The sequence below is a fragment of the Mugil cephalus genome, chromosome 15 (genome assembly GCF_022458985.1).
Source record: "Mugil cephalus isolate CIBA_MC_2020 chromosome 15, CIBA_Mcephalus_1.1, whole genome shotgun sequence".
Classification (NCBI taxonomy): domain Eukaryota; kingdom Metazoa; phylum Chordata; class Actinopteri; order Mugiliformes; family Mugilidae; genus Mugil; species Mugil cephalus.
Genome location: NC_061784.1, coordinates 4233527 through 4256539, shown reverse-complemented (window position 1 = coordinate 4256539; position 23013 = coordinate 4233527). Strand labels below are relative to the sequence as shown.

The window sequence follows — 23013 nt, the reverse complement described above, 5'->3', positions numbered from 1 at the left end:
GATAAGATTTAAAGCTGCTAAAGCAGATGGCTCGAACTGGCTATCTCTGGCTTTATTCCTTGAAAAGACCATTTGTTCTTCCTGCTCATCATCGGTATAAGAAAAAAAAATACTGCTATCGGCCCTGAAATGTATTGTGGCTGATTAAAACTACTGAGAGGGACGAGAGGACAAAAAAGTGAGTAAGACAGATAGCAACTGATGTTTGGAAGAGATGATGGCTGGAGAAACCCTGGCCATCCAGCAGAATTTTAATTACTGCAGGCTGCAGCACTTCTCGCCGACTAATCTCCTCCACAGAAGGATTTAAAGGCATTACTGATGCTGACAAAGTGATCGCTCAGGGAGAGCTATAACATTTCAAAATAAAGCGTACAAATGCTTGTGAAGAGCACTTCCTCCACGAGGCGAGGTTATTTTAATGTTTGCTTCCCTAAACTGAATTGGTTATTAAAAGATTTTCATGGATTACTATCATTTTGTAAAGAATATAAGGGATAAAACAATTCAGCTCGGAGGAAAAGAAGTATCACACTGACCTAATTATGAAGCAGTTTTGTTCCAAACTGTCAATTTTTTCACATCACAAGTATGAATTTTATCAGTAGCAACAGTGAATGCTATTTGAAAGCCTACGTGAGTGGGAAGTAATTACGATGAATTCTGCTCTAGCTGTGATTTCTAAGGTTTGCAGTTAGGACATCCCCCTCACCCCTCCTTTCCTTTCCTCTCCTTCCTGACATTTCTATTATTGAGAAACAGCAACTCTCGGATAGCATGGTGCTACTGCTGCACTACATCCACTCTAACTTAATCCTCCTGGCATTTCACTACCCTGCTGTCCTTCTTCTCAGATGCCATACTATTTAATTTTTAATCCATTTGGGATGGGGTTACCATGTCACAGGTTCAAATGTTTTCCCAGGTACAGTCTCATCAAAGGTTATGATGCGTGGCAGTTTTTTCCTTGTGTTTCATTTTGGCTAAGAAATTGGATGTACGTCGATTGTGTTTGTTGATTGTGCACAGGGACTGATGAGAGGTCTGAGCCTGCAGAGAGAGTTCCTAATGAACAAATAAATCAAACATCTCTGAGATCGAGTGTGCGTCCCTCCTCCCGGATCCCAAAGTCACACTACATCAGACTTGTAAAGGAAGATGATCACGAGTGCTAATTGAATTGCAGTATACACACAAACACATCGCGGCACACTCCGCCCCAGAACAACCAGAGCTTTCACCTCAGTGGCTTTTTTTTCTTCTTCTTTAATTTCACAGCCTGGAGTCAATTTCACAGCCTGCAATCTCCATATGTTTATCTTCAGAAATGTAATTTCTGTTATTAGTGACAGTCCTTTGGCCACATGCTCAAGTGATCGCGCACACGCCTCGAACAAGACACACACATTGCCAGACATACCCTGAGAGAACACTTATACACCCGCAAGCTTTCAGCATGAGACCAGTCAAATGTCATCTATCCAGGGGAAACAATATTCATCTTGAATGCATTCATTACGGCAGATGTTGAAACCTGCAAAGTGAATGTTATTTCATAAAGATGAAATACTGATGTCTTTAGAAAAAGTAATAATAAAAGGGATACTGTGGGTCAGTGTTGAGCAGTGACACGTCAGCTTAACATACGGCACAACTGATACAGATGAGCACATAACTTCTGCTAATTTCCTTTAAAGGAAATTACTTTTAAGACGCTATTAATCAGTGAAGTAAAGCGCATATTTACACACATATTTACATTATTAAGATACTCTCTTTAATTTCTGACACTACCTATTTGTCCACAGGGGGTCATGCTGTCAGCCTCACAGATGTGGAGGACGTGGATCATTACAGGAAAAACCACCACATATATTCTTGTGTGATCAAAATAAAAGCAAGAGCCCCACTGGCTGGCTGTCTGACTAAGAATAGAAACAAAACATCAGCTCACAATCCTTGTGAACTAAACGCAGTGATAGAAATTCAATTGAACCAGTTTCAAAGCATTCTGCAGTTAACCATCCCGCTGTATCTGCCACTGTGGCATATGCAGCAAACCTGAAGCTTTCCAGTAATACAGATAAAGGCAAACTGATATTTTGCATCCACAAAGCCTTGAGTTATTTTCTCTAAAATTTATTCAATTTAAACCATGTGCCTGTATGCAGATTTGCATCCGTCAAAGTACAGCTTGCAAACACAAAGTGAAATGATAAGGGTGCTGCTATTCAAACGCAGACAAACACACGAATGCACTCTTTGATACACATGCACTCTCCTGACTTTTAATGGTTTATGTTTAAGACCAGACACACAATCTGGTCATAAACATAAATAAATGGTACCAGAAGCCATATGTTTTTGTCTTTATGCAAAAGCTGCCAAGAAATGTACCTTCCATCAGGTTCCCCACACAATACAGTTAGGTTAAACTGAAGAACTTGTGCAAAGTAAGCTGATGTTATTCACCCGAATGCTTTACAGGTTGTCAAGATACTAGCGTTGACCCTTATATTGCATCTCACAGTGCAAGTTCTCTTGGTGGAAGCTCATAGATTGAAGATAGAACTTGACTGATCTCCGACATAGACAGATAATCATACCTACCACTCTGCGCCTTCAGCATAGTGCTCTTGAGGCAGTTTACCGCTTTTCTCATTTGGTTCAAAAAACATCTCTACGAGTCACACGTTGAGCTGGGAACCTGTAGGAGAGGGATTTAGATGTGTCGCGCGTCCGGGCCTATGCGATTATTGAGAAACCGCGTGAGAGCTCAGTGCACTACCATGAAGAATGAGATTTGTAATGTTGAGATGTGGACTCAGTGCAACAGCACAAAATGTGCGGATGCCCACTGGCCTCGTTCCCCGAGCTTACATATGATAAGCTGCAACTATCTTGTCTTGAGCTGCCAAGTTGGTGTGTAACACAGCCTCATCTAGCCAGGGCAGTGGGCTGTGACATTTCACCCCGCTTGCCAAAAGGATCCTTCTTCTATCTTCTCTCTCTAAAACCCCCTGCGGCCTCTGAGAGTACCATCAGCATGCAGCAGTCAGCTGAGGGTGATTGAATTTACTGACACAAAATGGATTCTGCTTGCCCAACCTGCTGGACAGATGAATGCATCAGTGACAGGCTTTGAATCCGAGCAATGTGAGCGTGCGTCTGATACAAGCTTTTGACAGGATCTAGTGGCTCAGACAACCATTAGGATAAACACATTCTCAGGGCTACATCAAATACAACTGGGATGAGTGTAAAAGATAACAACCCTTAACTCCAGCATGGGTTTTCTGAGGCTTGCAGAAAGCTTTCTTGTTTCTGAACTGCATCAAAGGATCGGGTTTATTGTGTGATGCGTATTTATTTGTTTCCTAGCAATAGAGTGTTGTCCTAAGTTTAAAGAAGCAGGCTCGTGACTGCGGGTTACTTGAAAATTGCGGGTTGTAGAAATTAATGAGAAGCACTTTCCCGTGGTTGCAGGAGGCAGCCCTCAAGCATGAGTTAACACAATTCCATGAACTGCATATAATCCTCCTTTCCCTCCAACTTTGGCCCCGGGGATGCAAATGAACGTGAGCTGTGAGTCAACATACCTGCAAAAATAAATCTAAGTATTCTGTGAAATCCTCAACAATATCAACCACCAGTGTTGTAAATATGATGCTGGGGCCCCAAGAAGAGCTCCGCTGTCAAAGATCAAAATATTCAACAGCATTAATGGATGTTTGAGTCATTTGATACATTCAAAGGAGATTATGCATGGAGAGTTGCTTAAAGGGGGATTTTACTGCTTCTTCGTTGCACTGTGGAATATAGATGCAGATAAAATTCCAGTCTGATAACAGACAAACATTCTGAGACTGCATGATTCGCTTTCGTGGGATTGTAAGTATTAATAGCCAATAATAAAGAAAAACTACCGAAAGGAAGGAAGGCTGGTGGAATTAATCTTCCAGTGAACCCACACTGTAGCACTCACTATTTGGTAATTACTGACCCAGATGCCTCAGCTGCATGTTACCGAACACACTAATCACACTTTCTCCTCTTAATTTAGCGTTGCCATGTTCACAATGAGATGCCTGGCGCATAGAAGCTCACAACTGGAGCAACCCTGAGAGATGGGTGTGGATTCAGCCTCAGGGATTGACTCATTGATTCCCTTCAGCCCTCGAGGCTGGCTTTGAGAGCCACTAGGCAGGTTTCAAGGGCTCTCATTACCAACACGTACATGTAAAGCTGTTCAATGCTGCCTGAAGCTGTCTGCAGAAAAATCCTAAATTGAGCGCTGCAGCGAGGATGATGGATAGCCTTGTCCGAGATACAGATGGCTCCTGCAGGGGGGCCGGTTCCCCTTTGGGACGAGGCGGCTGGGCTGAAGACCACATGTTGACAGCCAGAACCTCTTTGCAGTGTAACATAAGGCACCACAGTCATCTATAACAGCTTGGAGACCATGCATGTCTCAGATGTTGCACAAGTACAACACAATCAATAACGCAGCCGAGCGGAACACTAACAGCTCCAACATGCATGTTAGTCATTCTGAGTGTGCATGTATGATGTGTTTCCCTTCTGGCAAAAAATATCCTACTTTACTACTCCTGCTATCCGATCCTAATCTACTGTGCCACATTTATAATATTTAAGTAAATGATATGCTTTACTAAGAATATCAGCAAGCCATTTTAACTGTGTGGACCATAAAAAATAGGAGCTTTGTAGATATTATTTGACATATAACACACCATCATGATAGTCGCCAACCAACAACCAGCTAAGACCCAACATTTAGACAGCCATTGCATGTATCCAAAGAGACTCAGCAAAGAAAATCACGATACTAATTATTGTGTTGCGAATCAGACTCAAATCACACTTGGAGGTGGTCTGAATTGGGATTCTAGTCAGATTTCTGACCAGTGTGTGTTAAAACTGACAGACATTGTTAAAACCACCAGAGTGGCCGACGAGCTGAGCAGAGTCCATGCTGCTCGCAGTGGAGCACGAGGGAGGACAACAGCTTGTGGAAAGATGCCGTAAGAAACTGCCTGATGACGCGTTTGGAGGGAGGTTTTTGCACAGAAAAAGCGGAAAGGGGAACCTAGAGGAAGAGACAAGAGACAGGACAATATAGGCTGCATCGATAATGTAGAGTAGCTAATTAATTAATGATACTGTTGCCGGAGCCACCCACTCAGGTTGATAGTTATATTTTTTTTATTGATATTATTGTTTTGTACAGCACTTTGTTCTAAGCTGTAACTGTTTTTTTTCTTTATTATTATTTTTTTTTAAGTACTATAGAAATAAAACTGAGTTGAGCTGAGAGTAATATTACTTTGTGACAGCTTATCCTAAAGATTTGATTTAAGAAACAAATATGGTTTACCTGAAGTAACATCTGCAGCCTACAAAACATTGTCATCATTATTAACAAAATCAGGTTTTTGTGCATGCAGTCAAGCTGTTAGCACAAGATCCTGACAGAAAATTACTGCCTCCAGCCTCCACTGCAGGGCCGCCATTTAAATAAAACCAGGCAGGTGCAATTTATAGTGTTGCTATAGAATAGGAAGATCTGCGCTGTATTTCACTTTGACTGAGAGAGCAGGAGGGTAATGGGTGATGAAGTGCATTTGTGTGAGAGAGGGCTTCAGGTCACATGTCTTTGTGTCCTGCCCTTTGAATAAGTCTGGCCCTGCTGGTCCTGCTGGCCCCGTCTCTCCTGTTGGTACAGGTAGAGTTAATCACAGACTGTGGCATTGGGTCCACGCAGTCAGCACTGAATAAAACATAGAGGAAAAAAAAAATTAATCAAGAGAGGGCATCTGTGGTTGTCTCTGGCTGCTGGTACTAACACTCCAGCTATTCTCCACATGTGTCCTCATACTAATGACAAGCCTAAAAGGAGGCAGAGGGCAACCTCTTTTCATAATCAAAGTGTTTTTATTCATGACATGTCTATTAATTAGTTTGGAATAGTCAGCACCATGTGCTCAGGAGAATTTAAATTGGCTGAAGAGGATTTGCCCTTTCTCTGTTGAGCCAATGATTTCTTGGCAAGTCTTTATAACCAGGGAGGGACAAAGAGGGGGAGGAAGGAGACAAGGAGATAGAATGTGTGCGTGTGTGTGTGTCTTTCTGTCTCTTTCTTTCTTTTTCTTTCTCTATGTGACTCATAGAGCCTATAAATCACTTGGGGCAGCAAAATTGAAACTGTCAGTGGTGTTTGCTTTGTTATATTGTATCTAAGCTAGGTGTGTGCATTACTACGAAGAATAAGCACGTACGCAACTCTGCTTTCTCAGAATCATCTAAAATAGACAACATAACTCAGAAATCATCATGAAAGCACGGGTTAATCTCTGGAAAATTGTTCTAATCTTTACAGGAATTGGATGTATGAGTTCCATTTTATCAATGAAAAGCAGAGTGAAATGAGTGTGGAGAAATATCCCCAAAGACGCATTCAAGTGGATTAAACTGGGGAAAAAATGCAATGTAATTTCCTCTAATGAATGTATTAAATAAATAGGATTGTTTACAATTAAGTCTTGAAAGAAACCTAATTAGAAACCTTATTGCCTTATAGGATTTCTTGTTAACTTTTATAATCATGCACTAGTGGCTCCCATGTATTATTCAGCTGTAACAATTGGCACAACAGATAACTAAGTGTCTGCTCTCATCTGTTGATCTCCGTCATCTGTGTCTCACCTCCAGAAAGGGAGCTATTAATGTTCATTTACGTCTGCCGTCATTAATAGTGCGTCAACTTAACTGACACAACAATGAACAATGTGGCATTTGTCTGCTTTCATTCAAACTGGGAATCAATAGCGTATCCAGTTCCCAGCCACAATGATGGAAGCTCATAAATAACCTGTATCTGGTACAGTTAACACACAGGCGTGCAGTATTGACACTTGTCAGGACATGATCAGCGATGATTCTTTAGTCACGGTGAAGGATGAAACGGGAGGCAAATTGTTTGCTAATTCTCATTTCACACTCCCAATGTGAAATCAGCACGGACGCACAGAGCACCAGTTCCTTTACATGCACAATAGCCTGGCTCGCTGCATAACACCAAATTATCTTTCCCTGGGCTTAATTATTCATTAGGCAAACATAATTAATTTAAGAAGCTTCCCTCACAGGAAGTGTTTCAAATAAAGGCCAGAAGGACAGCTTTCTGCTTAATCATTAAGTGAACACAGACACAGCCAGGAAGCTGGGAGGGTCTAAATGCTTTATTGAATACGAACTTTACATGTGTGCAGATTTTTTTTTTTTTTTTTTTTGCTAAAATGAGCTGAAACTTTTCTATCGGTTCGACTGATACAGATAAACAAATGCATCATCTTAAACTTTTTTCTCAGTGTGCGTAATTCAGCCACCCACTGATCAATGATCAAAGTAATTGCACAAATCCTCGCTTGGTTTCAGGAGCAGCTGCAGGTCCTGACTCGCACACTTCACTTAGCCGGCCCCGTGGTGTCACGCAACGAGGCGACCGAGGTAGCTTGAGACCCAGACAGAAGAGTCCTCTCCTCCGCCGATCCATTTCCCACCTCACACATTTAGCAAAAGAAATATATAAATAAAAACCCATCCTAATCATACGCAACGAGTACACAGGCACAGAAGCACAAACTTTGCCCTCCATTCTCCTCCTTTATCTTCCCTTCCTACGCTCAATCTTCCCGACTCAAACAGAAGCATCTTAGAGAGCAGGAGCGCGCTTTGATGTATCTTCTCCATGATTCGGAGCTTTCAGATCAAGGGGCTGTTTGTCTTGAAGCTCACCGAAACCTCAGACGGCCTGTGATGAAGAGCAAACATGCTGAAGTGTCTTTCCAGATCCATTTGGGTAATGGCAGAGCTTTCCCTTATGTTCATGCATTGACTATTTTTTTTTGATGTTGTTGTAACCTCTTTTGCCACTCTCCAACAATAAGTACAGATCATTATTATTATTATTATTATTATTATTATTATTATTATTATTATTATTATTATTATTATTATCATTGTTTCTGTCGAAGGATTAAATGTGTCCAACTGCTTTCGCCATTGTCTGCATTTGCCTCATTTTAAGTAAAGTTTCTTCCTCTCTTGTCACACACATTACCATGGAAACAACAGATCTTTTTTTCCCTGAGGATCTATTAAAACACTTCTTTTCTCAGAATCTATTCATGAGTCAATGAAAGGGGTGAATATGACACCTGTGTTCCGTCTGCTGTGAGCCTCTTGGTCAATAATGTTTGCTTTTCGACAGACTGTAACAAAAGAGAGATGGGTTGTTTTGGTCGTAATATAAAAAAAAAAAAAAAAAAATGTTTTGTGTTTAAAACAGTGCGACTCATTCAGGTTTGTGTGTGCGCTATGGGTTTAGATGGTTTACATCTCCATACAGGAAGTGTAATAGGTAACCAGATAATGTGTTTTTTTTATGCTGGTACTGCTGCATCTTTTGTTGCGATGGGTTTTCTTTCTTCCCACAAAGGAGGAAAACAAATATGAGAGAAAATGTAAAAGCCAAACATAGTGCAACTTACAGCTCTTTTATTTACTGACGTGTCATTCATTGGAGCAAACCTGCCTATATTTAAATGGCAGCAAACACAAAACACCGCCGCTACTTATGTTCCACCGCACAAATGTGAACCATCAGAGAAAGTCAGTGAAAGTATTTTTTTGTGGACTGAATTAATGTTTATTATGTAGAACAAATGACAAACAATTTTCTTCTCACACTAAAGTGATCATTTTAAATCATCTCTGAAATTGGTCTGAAAATGTACTGCTTGTAAACCAGTCCATTTTACAAGCAGTGGCATATAAAAGAAAATAAACAGGGGTAAAAAAGAAACATGCCAAACTTGTAGAATCTGCTTGGACTCAAGCAGTTCAGACAGACTGGATTGTGTGGTACAATAAAATGTGCCTCACTCACCTCTGATCGAGGTAAATGTGGACATGTCTAACTTTGAAAAGAGTTTAAGGGGTTAAAGTGTGTGTTGGTTGGGGAGTGGATGCAGCAGAGCAACTCGCACAAATGGCAACGGACACCGAGACAGATAATTCACATGCAGACAATAAAAGGAAAAAAGGCTGCAGAGGAAAATGACTCCAAAATCACAGCAGACGTTAAATCCAATTTTCTTTGGCAGCCAGAGCTGTGCAGAAATCGCATAGTGGTTTGTCCCCAATAAAAGTCACAGGAATGGCTATATGCCATCCAAATAGGCGATCCCACAAAACAAAAAGCAGAATAAATCTTAAATTTAACAAGACAAAAACTGTTCTGAAGACTATCCCAGAACCGGATCACAGAGGACGTTCAAGGCATGTAAGGAATAAAGCTAAGTTTAAGTTTTCATGTGTAGCTTAAATAAATTGTGGATTATTTTGATTTTTATTTTAGGAAAAAATCTCCAAATATTGTCCAAAAGTACAAACCTGCCTTAGGCAAACTGAAACCATGAAGGACATGGATCTCCAACATTAGATAAACAAAGATTTATCACATTTCTATGCTACTAAAACATTAAGTGCACTACAGGCTGACTTAGACTGCTTTAACTATGTTACTGGTATGTGCCTCCTTGCTCCTGTTTCTGCATCATCTTTCATCACTACCTGAAATGTGCATCCACATGCGGAGCAGGGGCTCCTGGAGCAGGGCCAGGGAGCGTCCCAACAGCCTCTCAGCGGAAACAGCTTTGTCAAACTCAGTTAGTCGCCTCCGAGGGGAAACACCTCTTTCCACAGTAATACTCCAACTATTCACATCATGCCCCTGCCTCTGCCTCTGCCACCTCATCAATCCACACAGCAACAAAGGTAAACAGCCTCACACCTTCCAAGCATGGGCCCGTGCTGCTTTGTTGACACAGTGTATGTGCAAACCGCCTGCACAGAGGGTGAGCAACTCACAGGACAGACAGAGCTTCATTTACAGAAGGTAATTGCACTGGAGCCAAGTGGTGCACTTTTGTGATGAGATTTTTTTTTTTTTTTTTTTTTCAGCTTTGCTAAAACCTTCTAGACCCTCTGCATTTGTTTACTCGCCGAATGAAACTACTATGACAGGGACACATATAATAAGATCAGCCAAACACAAACATGTCACCTTCAAGCAGCAGTGGTCACTGACACTGACGGACTATTTGCCAACTGCCCTGCTCACGGTGTACACCTAGGCATGAAATAACATGACACTTGTCTGGCAGGGATCACTTAACAGGCTCTGGATGAAAACACAGAGGAATATTAACATTTGCAGGGTTAGTGTTTTGGGTCCTGTGTGCTTTGCTGCTTTTGTTAAGGCACTCTAGATAAAAACGTTGACTAAATGGTGCATCTGATGTTTTCTATCAAACCGAACAGACAGGATTGCCCACTACCGTGACCTATTTTCCCCCAATATCTCTGTAAGTCTGCTCTCAGTTTTGCACCCTCCTTGTCAAATTGTTTGTAACCTGCTACCTTAGCCAAGCCAAGGCACAACTGTAGGCGTGAAAGCACAGTATACACCCTCACAGCTGTGATCACTGGACATGCTCCTTTCCTCTCAATGCAAAATATGCCATTTCTTTTTTGTTATACTCCATACTTAATATTAGCCTTGCTTTGAATTCAGTGTAAGAAAAAATGAGTTTTGAAGACACCCTATGCCAAACAAATAAATAAATCTGTGTCACCATGTGTTGCGAAGATAATAAGAGACAGACACCGTGTACCGGAGAGTCTAACCCAGTCATTATTTCAGCAGCTGTCCTCATGTGTAGTATAGCCAGGTTTTTTTTTCCCCTTTGTCCTGATGAAAGACACAGGACGTAGCGGAACATTTTGTGCAAAACACGACAACAGAAATGGAGAAAACTCGAGATGGAGAAAACTCGAGATGGGTGAGAGGGGTTAGTAGCTGCATGGACAGATGATCTTTCATAGAATATTTTCCCAAGGCTGCTTGCTGATAAACATCTAGGTTTTTTTGTTCCTGTGGAACAGGCCCCTCTGAATTTTGTGTTTATGATGCTACTCATGTTGATAGTAGGAAGAAAATAGAAGGCCAGCTCAGAGGGTTTTTTCCTTGGTTTGGGCCAGGCTGCCTCTATTATAAACACAGCTGCTTTCTGTCAGTTATGTTCACAATATGCAGACTATTAAGGGCAGAGACATGGAGATTTTCTAGGCAAGAAAATTGCGCTGTTTATGCGCTGTCCAATATTTGTAAATGCAAGGACGGGGAAAAAATCATCAATTCTTTAGAACTGGCGCATTTATGGGTAGCACGGCATGGCACAGTGGTTATTGTTGCCTCACAGCGAGAAGGATCGAGTTTATTTCCCTTTGCAGGTTCTGTCCTAGAGTACATATACTGAGATACTGAGCTATGCTATAGAATTGGCCTGTTACAGCTCATTATGTGCTGGTGCAGGAAAGAGACAGTGCATTCACTCAAGCTGGACCAAAGTAGAGTGGATTTATTGTCGTCTTGTAATCTTCCAAAGAAAGAGAATAAATACTTGACGGGGTTATAGTATTCAAGATGCTTTCAGATAAAACACAAACGTATGAATCCACAGCGCTATTTGATGCCATCTACAGAACATGACTCTGCGCTGTTATTTTCTGTTCTCTTATTTCCAAGCATCCCAGTTTGCCTTGTGTAACAGCTAACTAGCTAGCTAAACTAAAATTCAGTCATTGTGAGATTATTTATACATAAGGTTTGCCAGTGATAAAAAACCTGTTCCTGTGTTCCTGTGATGTGCTCACTGGTGGCTCCTCCCCTCATCAGCATTCCGGACAAGAATAACCACGTGTTCGCTGAGGCAACTGTGTACACTGTGAACATAATGTTTGTCATCATGTTCAGTCATCTTCTTGCCCATGTGCTCAGGAAATGGACGACTGAAGGATTCAGACTGTCCAGAACTTCAGTATTATTAAGTTCAGATTATTTTGCAGAAAATTGTTCTCAGTGGACCCATGATTGTCAAAATTGCCTAGCCAGGTCTGATGACTGGGGAACAAAGCACGCCATCTGCACCTTTCTCTGGTTCATTTCTCCAAAATTTTCCACCATGCATGGAAGTGACGTTGACGTCAGACATTGTTTTTCTTCTTTCCTTGTATTTTTTCCATGTGGACTTCTAAAAATGTGCTGATCTCTCACTAGCTACTTCGGACTCTTTGACACCGCCAGCTGCAATGACCCCTCACAAAGACACAGACTATAAGCTTGTGTTCATATTCCAGTACCGCTGTTGTACTAACATTTTATGTATGTGCTGCAAGTTATGTGTATGTAAGGTATTTTCCACAAGACCACGCAAGACACGCGGGCTGAACACGCTCATGAAAAAATGCAGCAAAAGGCAATGTATGTCTCTTATCTAGTGTGACCTTCTTCCTCTTTAAGTTACATCTTCTTACTTTTTCTAGTTCCTCTATCTTATTTTATGTAGTGGGCTGTGATTTTCCTCTGCCTTTTCCTCCTTTCCATGTTTACAGTAAATCTTAGTGAGTTGTCTACCGCGGTTGTGCAGCTCGGTGTCTGAAAGATGCGGTGTTGATTCCACAGAGGACTCGAGTGATTTCCCCATTGAGGTCCAAGTCTGCATATACTTGCATCATTAATACTGAATCATGTATGAAGAGGAATGGACTGACGACGTTAAGTGGGCCAAATGTTCATGTGTGCATCTGACTTAAACTCTAGATTCTTTTTATCCATTCCCCAGTAGCCTAAACGTTGGTGAGCACGCGGTGATGAAGAATTAAATCCCAGAAGAGTTGAAACGAAACACAAAGTCAACGGACAGAATATGTTCCTGGCTATTAAGAAGTTAAAACATTCACATATTGTTCTACAAACATTTCTGGATTGATAATACGCTTTTGATCAGAATATTTCAATAACTCACTTTTTGAAGAGCGGCTGAAAACCTTTTCAAACATATGATTTGCATTTACGTGGCATTTATGTGGGTTTATGTTATTTGGATTGCAGTAGCTGGCTGTTTTCTTATATCCACAAATACTGATAGTGGTTGGTTTTATTATGGGTTAGCACTATGAATACCATTACAAAATCCTCTGGCCTATGGAAACCCAATCAGTTCCTAAGCCCTGCAGTTTTTCAGTGTAAATACGGGGAGAAAAGGCCTCGTCCGGTCTCTGCAGTGATGATCCCCCACTGTCAGAATTCCTTTTCTCTGTTTGCCTTTATAATTCAGATTTAATCCTGCAAAGTATACACAGTCAAGCTTCGCAGATTCAATGCGTGCTCCTCCCCCAGTGCTTCTAATCTATGCTTAAAGAATGACAAAATCAGAATAACAAAAATAAATAAATAAATAATCCAAATGAACTGCAACAATATAATATAATATAATATAATATAATATAATATAATATAATATAATATAATATAATATAATATAATATAATATAATATAATATAATATAATATAATATAAAAGTAGGGCCTATGATCTGAGTGATCACTGAAGAAGTGATTACAGACTGTGAAGTTTAACACATTAGAAAGCATGGGTGTACAGGCTTCACTGACTAAAAACCAGAAGAAGGGGGTAAAATACACACCTGTTTCCATGTTACATAGATGCAACAAACTAAAACCAAAATGGCAAAATCAAAACATGAACCACAGGCAGATATCTCCCACAATGTAAATACCAGAAAGGTTGGATTTATTGAACTCCTCAGTTCAGCAAAGACATAGTGTATTGCTCCAAATAAAAAATAAAAAAAAGAGTGAGTTTGTGATTTTCAGCTGCCACCAAATAATATCATAACTCTTCTTTTTTCGATAAATTCACTAAAGGAAACAAACAAAAATCAAAGATCCTCCAAATCAATCACTCCATGTCTCCACAGCCCAGTAAATTTAATGGCAGCCCATCTCATTCCTTTTGAATCATTTCATCATGAAGCAAAACTTAACACATCATGACATCAGTGGAGAAAAATCATTAAGACTGCACCTGTGGGCTCTGTGGGTATCAAATTTAAGAAAAAGTATTTTCGAAATGTTGACTTGGTGCCAGTTCCCAATGAAAAGTCGAGGGTTACATTTATTAACGTCTCGGAATCCGTCTGAATACTATTGAGGCATTTCCCTCAGAAGCGCAGCTTTAAACCTTCATCATGAGAGAAAAATCATCAAGATTCATCCTTTGAAGTCTGTAGATATCAGAATCAAATTTCATGGTAATCCGTTTAAGAGTCCAGACAGTCCAATAAAAAAACTATATCAGTCACATCGAGCCAGGTGGAAAATACCGGTGTTTACAGATTTCTGGAACATGAATATCTGTCCAACCATGTCAGCATGGTTGCTGAGATACGGTATATCAGGTGATGTACTTTCCTTGCATTTCAAGCTATATATAAGCAGATTTTAATCAATTGAATGCATCATGTCCCTGTCAAAGATACTGCTTGGTCTTTTACTCCCGCTGTTGGAAGCTTCTAAACATCACTTCACATCTATTTCACATACCATCTGAAAGAAATGCACAGACCAGCATTCACGCCTAAAAGCTACAGTCCAGCAATCAATGGCATGGTCTAACAGAGCTGCAGCTGTTCCCTGCTAAGCAATCCATTCTTAAGGGGCGAGTATTCTTTTTAAAGGCTGCTCACTGCTCTGACAGATGAGAACAGCCACAATGAGCTGGCTCTCCATCACCGAGCGAGAAGTGGAGGCAGACGACTGCCTTATAACTGACATACAATTGCCTGACCACCCAGCAGCCGCTAAGATTGACAATGTTCGATATTTTGAGGATTGCGGTCGATGTTAGAACCTCTAAATTATACACAAGGTCCTCTGGGACATGCCTTCAACACGTCTCACCACAGAGAATGAGGCTCACAGTCACATCGCGGGCCCATGTTCTGTCTGCATTAAAGACGTCTACTGCGCGGCACCCTTGGAAGAGGCTGCATGCCTGTGATATTTCGCTTAATTTTAGCGAGGGACTCAAACTCTGGGATGTTATTTCCTCTGCAAAAATGTTTCTGCGATCTTATGCCGAGCGTGTGATAAAATCCTGCGTGGAGAAGTAGAAATAAAATCAACACTTTCAAGATGTGAAAGTACAGTGAAAGGCAGACAAACTCAAACTATAAATGCAGCAACTTTCTCCAGTGTCCTGCACACTGTCTTTGCTTGTGTTTGTCTTTGACTGTTTTCAATTACTCGCGGAGCTCCTATCCTCTTCCTTGATCTATCCGCAACACCGTTATCTTTCTCTACTACTTTTAATATGTTTACTCATCCTGATGAATTCAATTACATCTTTTCAGAGGAAATTACTGTGGGGGTGGCTCAGCCTGCCAGAGGTCAGCACTAACTGTGAATACTAAAACTACTCCCCCAAACACATTACACAGCCTATTACCTGCTGCTTTCCACACAGCACTCTCCGACCCTACATAAGCCTTTCCACTGCCACAGATGAAATGCTTTCTAGATGGGATCTGGCGTGGAGAAGAGGGGAAGAGAGCTGGAGCTGTCCCCAGGCCTAATCGTTTCAGAGAGCCATCCCCACTGCAGCCGCAAAACACGCCAGTCCTGATTAGGGAGGTGTGTACACGGCCAGGCAGAGCGTAAAAGGTGCGGAAAGGAGGCTCGGCCTGGGGGATGCTATACGTGGCTGACTTTTTTTTTTTTTTTTTTCTTTCAGTGGACGACTGGTGAAATCGATAAGGCACAAGGCCAAAGGCAAAACAGGTAGAGTGTAAACTTGTAGCGATGTAGTGCCTTGACAAAGTGGTAGACGTCTCTTCATTTAGAGTTTTGCTACGGGGTGCTCTTCACTTGATATAAATTAAATGTGGATCCCCCTGCCTCCGCCAAATTAGCAAGGCGCAATTTCTGAGCCTTTTGCCCTCCCTGCAGGAAGTCCTGCCTCGGTCCCCTACTTCTGAGTGGGAGATTTCACAAGTGGAGCGGCTCAGGCTGCCTATCCTGAGGAAATCACTCTCCTTTGCCAAGGATACATGTTGACAATTTCATTGTAAACCTGTTACTTTAAATCTCCGAAGAGATGATTGTGTTGAGACAAAACACAGGCTGTTTGAGAAACCTCTCACATAATTATCTAAACGCAGGAACTCATTTCAGCTCTATCCAAACTGTCAAACTGATTAAACAAACAAAGAATGTGAAACGATCAGGAAAGAAAACACCGTCTTCTCTCTGATCTGTGTGGTTATTATTTTTTATATATAAGGAGTATTCTGGGCTGAATGCTCCAGAAGTAAATGCACAATGAGCATATTATTACATTACCTCTGAAATCATTGATATATTATATGTGTTTGCTTCCTATGAGGGTGTGTAAATAGCAATTTCCAAAAGTAACATTGTTCAGTCCTTCTAATGTTCTGGTTGTAGTTGTGCTGCTTTATTTTTGAATCGCTGTGTAGGCAGTGATGTAATTCACTTCTGTGTGTACATATTTTGAATACATGTTCAGTGTTGGCGTTGTTTTATTCAAATAGTCAAGGAAAATGTTCAAGGGTTCAGAAAACATTCAGGATTTTCCAGATTCAGACATTAACGCATTAACACATACACATTTCCTTAACTGAGCCTTTATGTTCCTTTGAACATAACGTTTAACTGTGACCAGTGAGACATATTTTTTACAGCATGCTATATTTCTTTTTAAGCTCTATTTTTTTTTTTTTTTTTGAAGATGCAATCTTAAAATCGGAATGTTAAGATCGAACTCGAGTTTTCCTCAAGAATTAGCAGAAGTAAAGCGCCATTCAGCTGAGAACACAGCGGTTTCCTTTCTATAGGGTGAACTCAGCTGTTAGATAATCATTCCAAGCAAAACAGTGATGAAATCCGAAAAGATCCCTGCAAACTTGGCCTTTTTTTTTTTTTTTTTTCCTTTGACAAATAAAGCTCCACACTTTTGAGGAAGTAAATATATGAGGAAATGAGTCAAATTAGGATGCATAGAACATTCTCACGGAGCGAGAGAGGCATTTGCACATGAAGAGTTGAAAATGAGTCGCATTCAGCCAAGCTGTGAGCTCCACCTAGGAGGCAGTGAAAGAGACCGAGACAGGCACAGAGAGGGGCTGAGGCAGGCAGGCGCCAAGCCTTGAAGAGGGGCATTCTGGCATAATGACTCTCATTTACCATTGACAGGCCTTGGGAAAGTTAAACTAATTATGACAGCACACAGATGCTGAATAGCCCTTGATGAAGTTAATAACTGGCAATCCAACAAACAGGTGTTGAATGATTTCTGTAACCTCCCCTGGAATTATGGGATGTTCAGGTTTTCGTAGCACATTGCTCAAAGCAGTAATCTACCCAAAGGCAGAATTATGCTGTCTTATACCCATGATCCTGGCAAATTTCATGCACATTTGTGAATATGCCCGGCACATCCATTGATGGAATACAGAAAGCTCGTTCTGTAACCTGTAGCATTAGTGAGACAAAGAGGGAGAATAACCGCTGAGCTGAATGGGTGCACACAAAGTGCTTGTTTCAAATGAAAGGGGCTTCATTCCGGTGTAGTGGTAACAGGTGTCAATACAAAAGCGTACTCACGGAAATCATCCTTTCTCTGAGTTCAGTATCTCTGTGAAGTGGTGCAGCTGTAATATGCACATCTTCCAGTATTAACGTCAAATCAAAGCCTCATTTAGGGGTCACACACATCGATTTTAGGGCTGCGCGCTGGATAAGAAATGTATTTGTCTCTACATAAACTGTCTTACATAATCTCAGCACAATGCAAGATAACTTTTATTTGATATTGCTGATCTGCTGCTGTCTGAAACAACAAAGATTTGCAGGATTCGCAATACATATCCTGAAAACCAACAAGCGCGTTTCAAGGAGAGTTGGCAAAGAGAGGGAGATTGCAATTCATTTAATCAACTTTGGATGGCATGAAACCTCCTTTCCTCCAGTTCACAACAGATCATTGTTAACAGGCAGAGAAAATGTGTATACATAAAGATAATAGGCTCTGTTGAATGTCATTAAATTGTGTTGGTTTTGTGTTCTGTCTGTTTTGTTGTATACTGTTTGTGTTTTCTTTTGTATTATGTTGTTTTATTCGCAGTTTATACTATAAAAAAAAACTATAAATAAAGTCTTGGGAAAGATTCTCTATTACTGGTCTACGACTGTTTTGGTGTTTTAGAACGTTGCCTCCAGTCCAGATTAATGTTTGAAGTCAACTAGTTACTCAAACAAATTCAACCAAGGCAGCCGTACACCAACAACTCCAGCATCTGGGTAAAATTAATGTTTTTGTCAATGGGGTCTGGTGGGTTTGAGGAGAGCATAGCATGATGATATTCTGAATACGGAGTACACTTAAAATTATAATTTATTTTTCTAATAATAATTTTTTATTTAAATATTGTGTAGCAGGTGTTAGATTGCTAAAGTATATATGTCTGATCACCTAGAAGTTCATTGCATTCTGACCACCATCTACTGAATACATACCCTATGCAGCTCCACTTCAAAGAAGCCAAACTGGCCTTTTAAAACTGCTGCCTTCAGGTTGTCTAAGTTTACCAGAAGAGTCATATCGAGTGCTACAAATGACTTCTCTGTATTAGTCATACTAAAACGGAAATGTATGTTTAAATTTCAACATATAAATTCTGTTTTAATTATATTCAATATTAATTAATGCATTTATTTTGTTTACCCATTCACCTCGTGGAACACGTTCTATACCGGGAAACAGATGGCACACCAGTTGCTAAACAGGTTTGAATATACAAGTCCTTGTTTGCATTTGAGATTAATATTCAAATATGTAGGTGTCAGAAAACAATGATGATTCCATACAGAGTGGCTGAGTCACAAGCCCATAAACTCAAAACATAAGTGAAGCTTCACAACGAACTAAATGGAAATGCCTCATGTAAAGTGTACTGTAGATTCAGGAGATCTCCGTTTAATTGTTATTGTTTTTGCAGTTAAAGGTGTTCAAAGAGCTGAGATAAGAATGTTAGGACCTCTTTTTAATAGGAAATAATTAAAGGGGTAGCTCGCAAAGTAGCATTTTCACACAACTGATGGTCTATTTAACCTAATCGGTGGGTTTATTGCTTTTCTCTTGAACTTTCTTGAAATATGAGAGAAGTAGCTTATTAGAATTATTTAGTCAAATGCCATGAGATTAATATATTAAATTTGCTTTTGTAATGCATTAATGAACTCGCATGACTGACTGGGGGATTTGCACTGCAGGCAAGAAAAATTAGAAGTCAAAGCAATTAAGAAAATTAAGACATTTAGAACAATTGCTGCATTAATGCTGCAAGCTTTATATACATGGAGCAAAACAGTCTTGATTATTACACCTAAGACTAGTGCAGCATAGTGTAGGTAGTTGTAACCTACATACCGAAAATATATTGTCAGCCATAAAATTTGCATTTTAGAGAATAATTCCTAAATAAATAACAAATACAGCCTGTATGCAAGTGAGCAGGGCAAACTGAATGGTAAAGGAGGGAAAAAATACAAATAACCCAGCAGTTAAGGAATAATATTCCTAATTAAACACAATTACTCATATGTTTTTTTTACTGAAATTTATTTTTCTCTTCACACCATAATAAAGAAAAGAAAATGTCCTTGGCAAAAATAATGGCACGGTTCCCAAAATTTGTCACTGACATAGATGGATGGATGTTTGTATTCCCTGCTAGGTGACAGACTGAGGCGGCTTTACTTCAATGAGAAATGCCACAAATGAGAGATTAAGACTAAACTAAACTACGACTTCAGTCTTTCCTGCGGACACGCAAACATTCGGCGCATCTGATAGTGACATTATGGAATTAAAAATTGAAATGCCCCACCTTTTACAGTCATGTGAACATTTGCTGGCTAAGCAAGAGCAGAGAATGCACTAATGGAAGCTGTTAAATTTTGTTTTGCTCTAAAAATAATGCGCTGTGCATTTTTTTTCTCCTTTTTTCATTCTTTTACTCCTGTCCCTAGAGCTCCAAGCCGCGAGTGAACAGGGAAGGTGTGTTCTTGGGATGTGTGCAATTGTGACTGAAAAAAACAAAACACTTTTTAACACATATTCTAAGCACTACGCCACTGTGTTCCCCTCTTGACTCAAACGGTTCATTAGCATTCAAACAATATAATGTCCTCAGGATGTGTTAGACTTTAACACGAATGACTGGATTGGCACTTTGCTTATAGAAGGTTATGAAATTCTGTAATGATGCAGCACCTTTCCTCTACTAGATACTCAATCAGTTGATGTTTTGTTGATTGTATTATATATTGCTTCAGTCACTGGTGCAGAATTGCTGCTTATTTTTCGATGGGCTGAGGTGTAATGACTGAGCTAGCCAAGGAAATTTCTTGCTTATTGCATTGGTTAGTAATCACTTTTTCCTCATAAATGTGTTCATTCCTTTCTGGTAAGAGACGGACTTTTATGAAAGGTTTCAAAATACAATGAACAATGCAAAGGCCTTCAATTTACTGCCATCTGCCTTACCTAATGATAAAGAATTTTATACTTGCAGTTACTGAAAGCAAGTGCTCACTGCAAAACTGTCTGAAAGCTGTCAGTACCAGTTCGGGTATAAAAACGGTGTGAAATGTGTCTTTCTTTCATTCGTTTGATTTCTAAGCTGCACACCGGCCACACTGTATCTGCGCTACTCCTTTGGAGGTGGCTAAAGTCTGTGTCCAGTTGCCTGACAAAATAAGAGATACACATCACCTCCATGGAAGAACTGTGTGGACGAGCCAAAACACAAATTGTCCAAACTGAAAGCATAATGATGAAGAGGGCAGACCCGCACAGGAGAAATAATTAGGACAAGGCCAATGTGCATGAATCCGTTGCTGCTTCCCACAAGCACTCATCTGTGTCAAACAGCTTGGTCAATAATCTTCAGCAATTCCCGAGGATTAGAGTCTTATTACCGGGCACCGTCTGTCACACAGACCACAGTGCCCAAACAAGTCACTTCCTGACTGTTTACTCTGGGCTTCAGCACTTTATAAATAAATAAATAGAAAATTGACCGTGTGGCACACAACAGTTTGTCTTTACACTGATATGTGTATGTATGAGTATTGGAATCTAAAGTGATTCTTGTCAGTAAACCGTTGTGTAACTGTTAAACACATTTTTACCCATGTGAGTCCTTATAACTTCTAATTGTTCTATGCGCAATTTGGAGCCATTTGGAGGTTTCTTACATTTCCCGCTTGCTTCTGTTATTTGACTTATCCCTTTAAAGTTTTACAAAGCAGTACTCTAGACTGTGCGTAGAAAAATCAATGTATCTATCCTGATTAAAAGTCTGCAACTTTTAGCATAACAGTATTACAGTATTACCGGCTCGGCACACGCTGACCAGTTCAACCTGAACCGAAATAATAAACGCGTGCGTCTCTCGTACGTCTGAGAATCGTGAACCCAGGTGTCATTCACCAGCACCGAGCTCAACCATCGTCTTGTACACTTTGACATGGAACAACAAGCGCCACAAAGTGCGTGAAAAGAGCCAAGTTCTTACCTTGCCCACGTATTTTGGTCGCGGCGCAGGCGAAAATCAAAACCGCGAAGAGGGTCCTAAACTGGCTGTCTCGTCGCACGCACATGTCTTCTAAAGTCGAGGTCGCTCTTCGCGTAGAGCTCGTCCTTGTGTGTGTTTTTTTAAAAAAAGAATACTTCCAGCGAGGGGGCAAAAAAAGAGAGGATTTTAACGTGTGGAAAAAATTAACATCTATGAACGGGTTGCTCTCGGAGTTAGTCAATAATTTGCGGAGTGAAGACAGTCGAGGACGATCAAGTGAAACGCGGAGGTCCCTTTTTTTAATTTGGACACACTGTAAGCGGATTGCTGTCTGTGTGAGCTGTCGGCACATGGAGAGAAAAGGCAGCCGAGGCTTCAGCACCGCGGACAGCTCCTAGCGTCAGCTGATGGAACAGCCTCCTCGAAGTTACTTGGAGGACTTAACAATGCCGTCCTCTCTGCATTCACTGCAGGTTCATTTACAGCGTTTACCTTTTATGTACAATTTCTCTTAAAGTACTATTTGAATTTGACTGACATTTTCACCAATAACATCATAATAAATTAAAAATAAAAGTGAGAAAACAAAGGGGATATTTTAGCTATTTCAGTCTAGACCTCATATCAGAACTGGCACATGATAAGTCCCAACAAACTGTCTGTTCTTGTTTTATTTTTGTGTTTGTCTGTTTGTTAAAGATAAAGTTTTCTACAATGAAACCACACATGAAGCACATAATTTGCATCATATAGCCTTGTAAATAACCCAAAAGAAAAGAGAGACGTTTTAGATTTCAAACTTCAAACCCATTGCATTTGGAGGAGCACAGTGTTTAAAGTCAGTTAAGCCTGAACGTGAACCTACTCCCTTCTGTTAAAGAAGACCAGCCCACCTTTTCTGAGTGAGGAATTTATCACCCGGGATAAAGTGCAGTGTACTGTGATACAGACTCAACTGCTTTAAGGATCAGAGAGGATGAGAGGCATGACCAATATCACCATAAAACACAGAATGGTAGATTAAACAACCTGTCTTTTTGGCAAAAATACAATTTGGTATTTGATGATCAGGTGTTCCACATGGGTCTTAAAAGGGAATAGCCGTGTACCTTGTATTCCACCATCCAAGCTACCATTCAGTTGCACTGTTTTTCCTCCATGGAGCTATTTTTTATTTTTTTTTGGCATTCACTTTTTTTTTTAACTTTTTTTTTTTTTTTTTTTTTGTGCCCACAGCAGTCAAGTCTGCATCTGAGTGATTTTTTTTTTTCCATCTTATTCCCAGTAAAGCTTGGACTCCGCTGTGCATGACAAGCCCCTGAGGTGAGACGTTGCTCGGGTGCTGGAAATAACCATGCCATAGTCTGAGTCTCTTAGGTCACTTTTTTTTTTGTCCCTCTT

The 23013-nt window shown here is 40.3% G+C and overlaps 1 protein-coding gene across 2 annotated transcripts in view; it reads right to left on the bottom strand.

Annotated features, from left to right (window-relative positions):
* LOC125021677 (seizure protein 6 homolog) overlaps window positions 1-21982 on the bottom strand; it is an 82524-nt gene extending 60542 nt beyond the window's left edge. The window contains exon 1 of one of the 2 annotated variants that reach the window (XM_047607808.1): window positions 21613-21982. In XM_047607808.1, the coding sequence (XP_047463764.1) occupies window positions 21613-21964 (352 nt within the window). In that variant the 5' untranslated portion in view covers window positions 21965-21982. The remainder of the gene's footprint in view (window positions 1-21612) is intronic. The other variant, XM_047607809.1, reaches the window with a different exon arrangement.
* Window positions 21983-23013: the final 1031 nt, after the last annotated feature.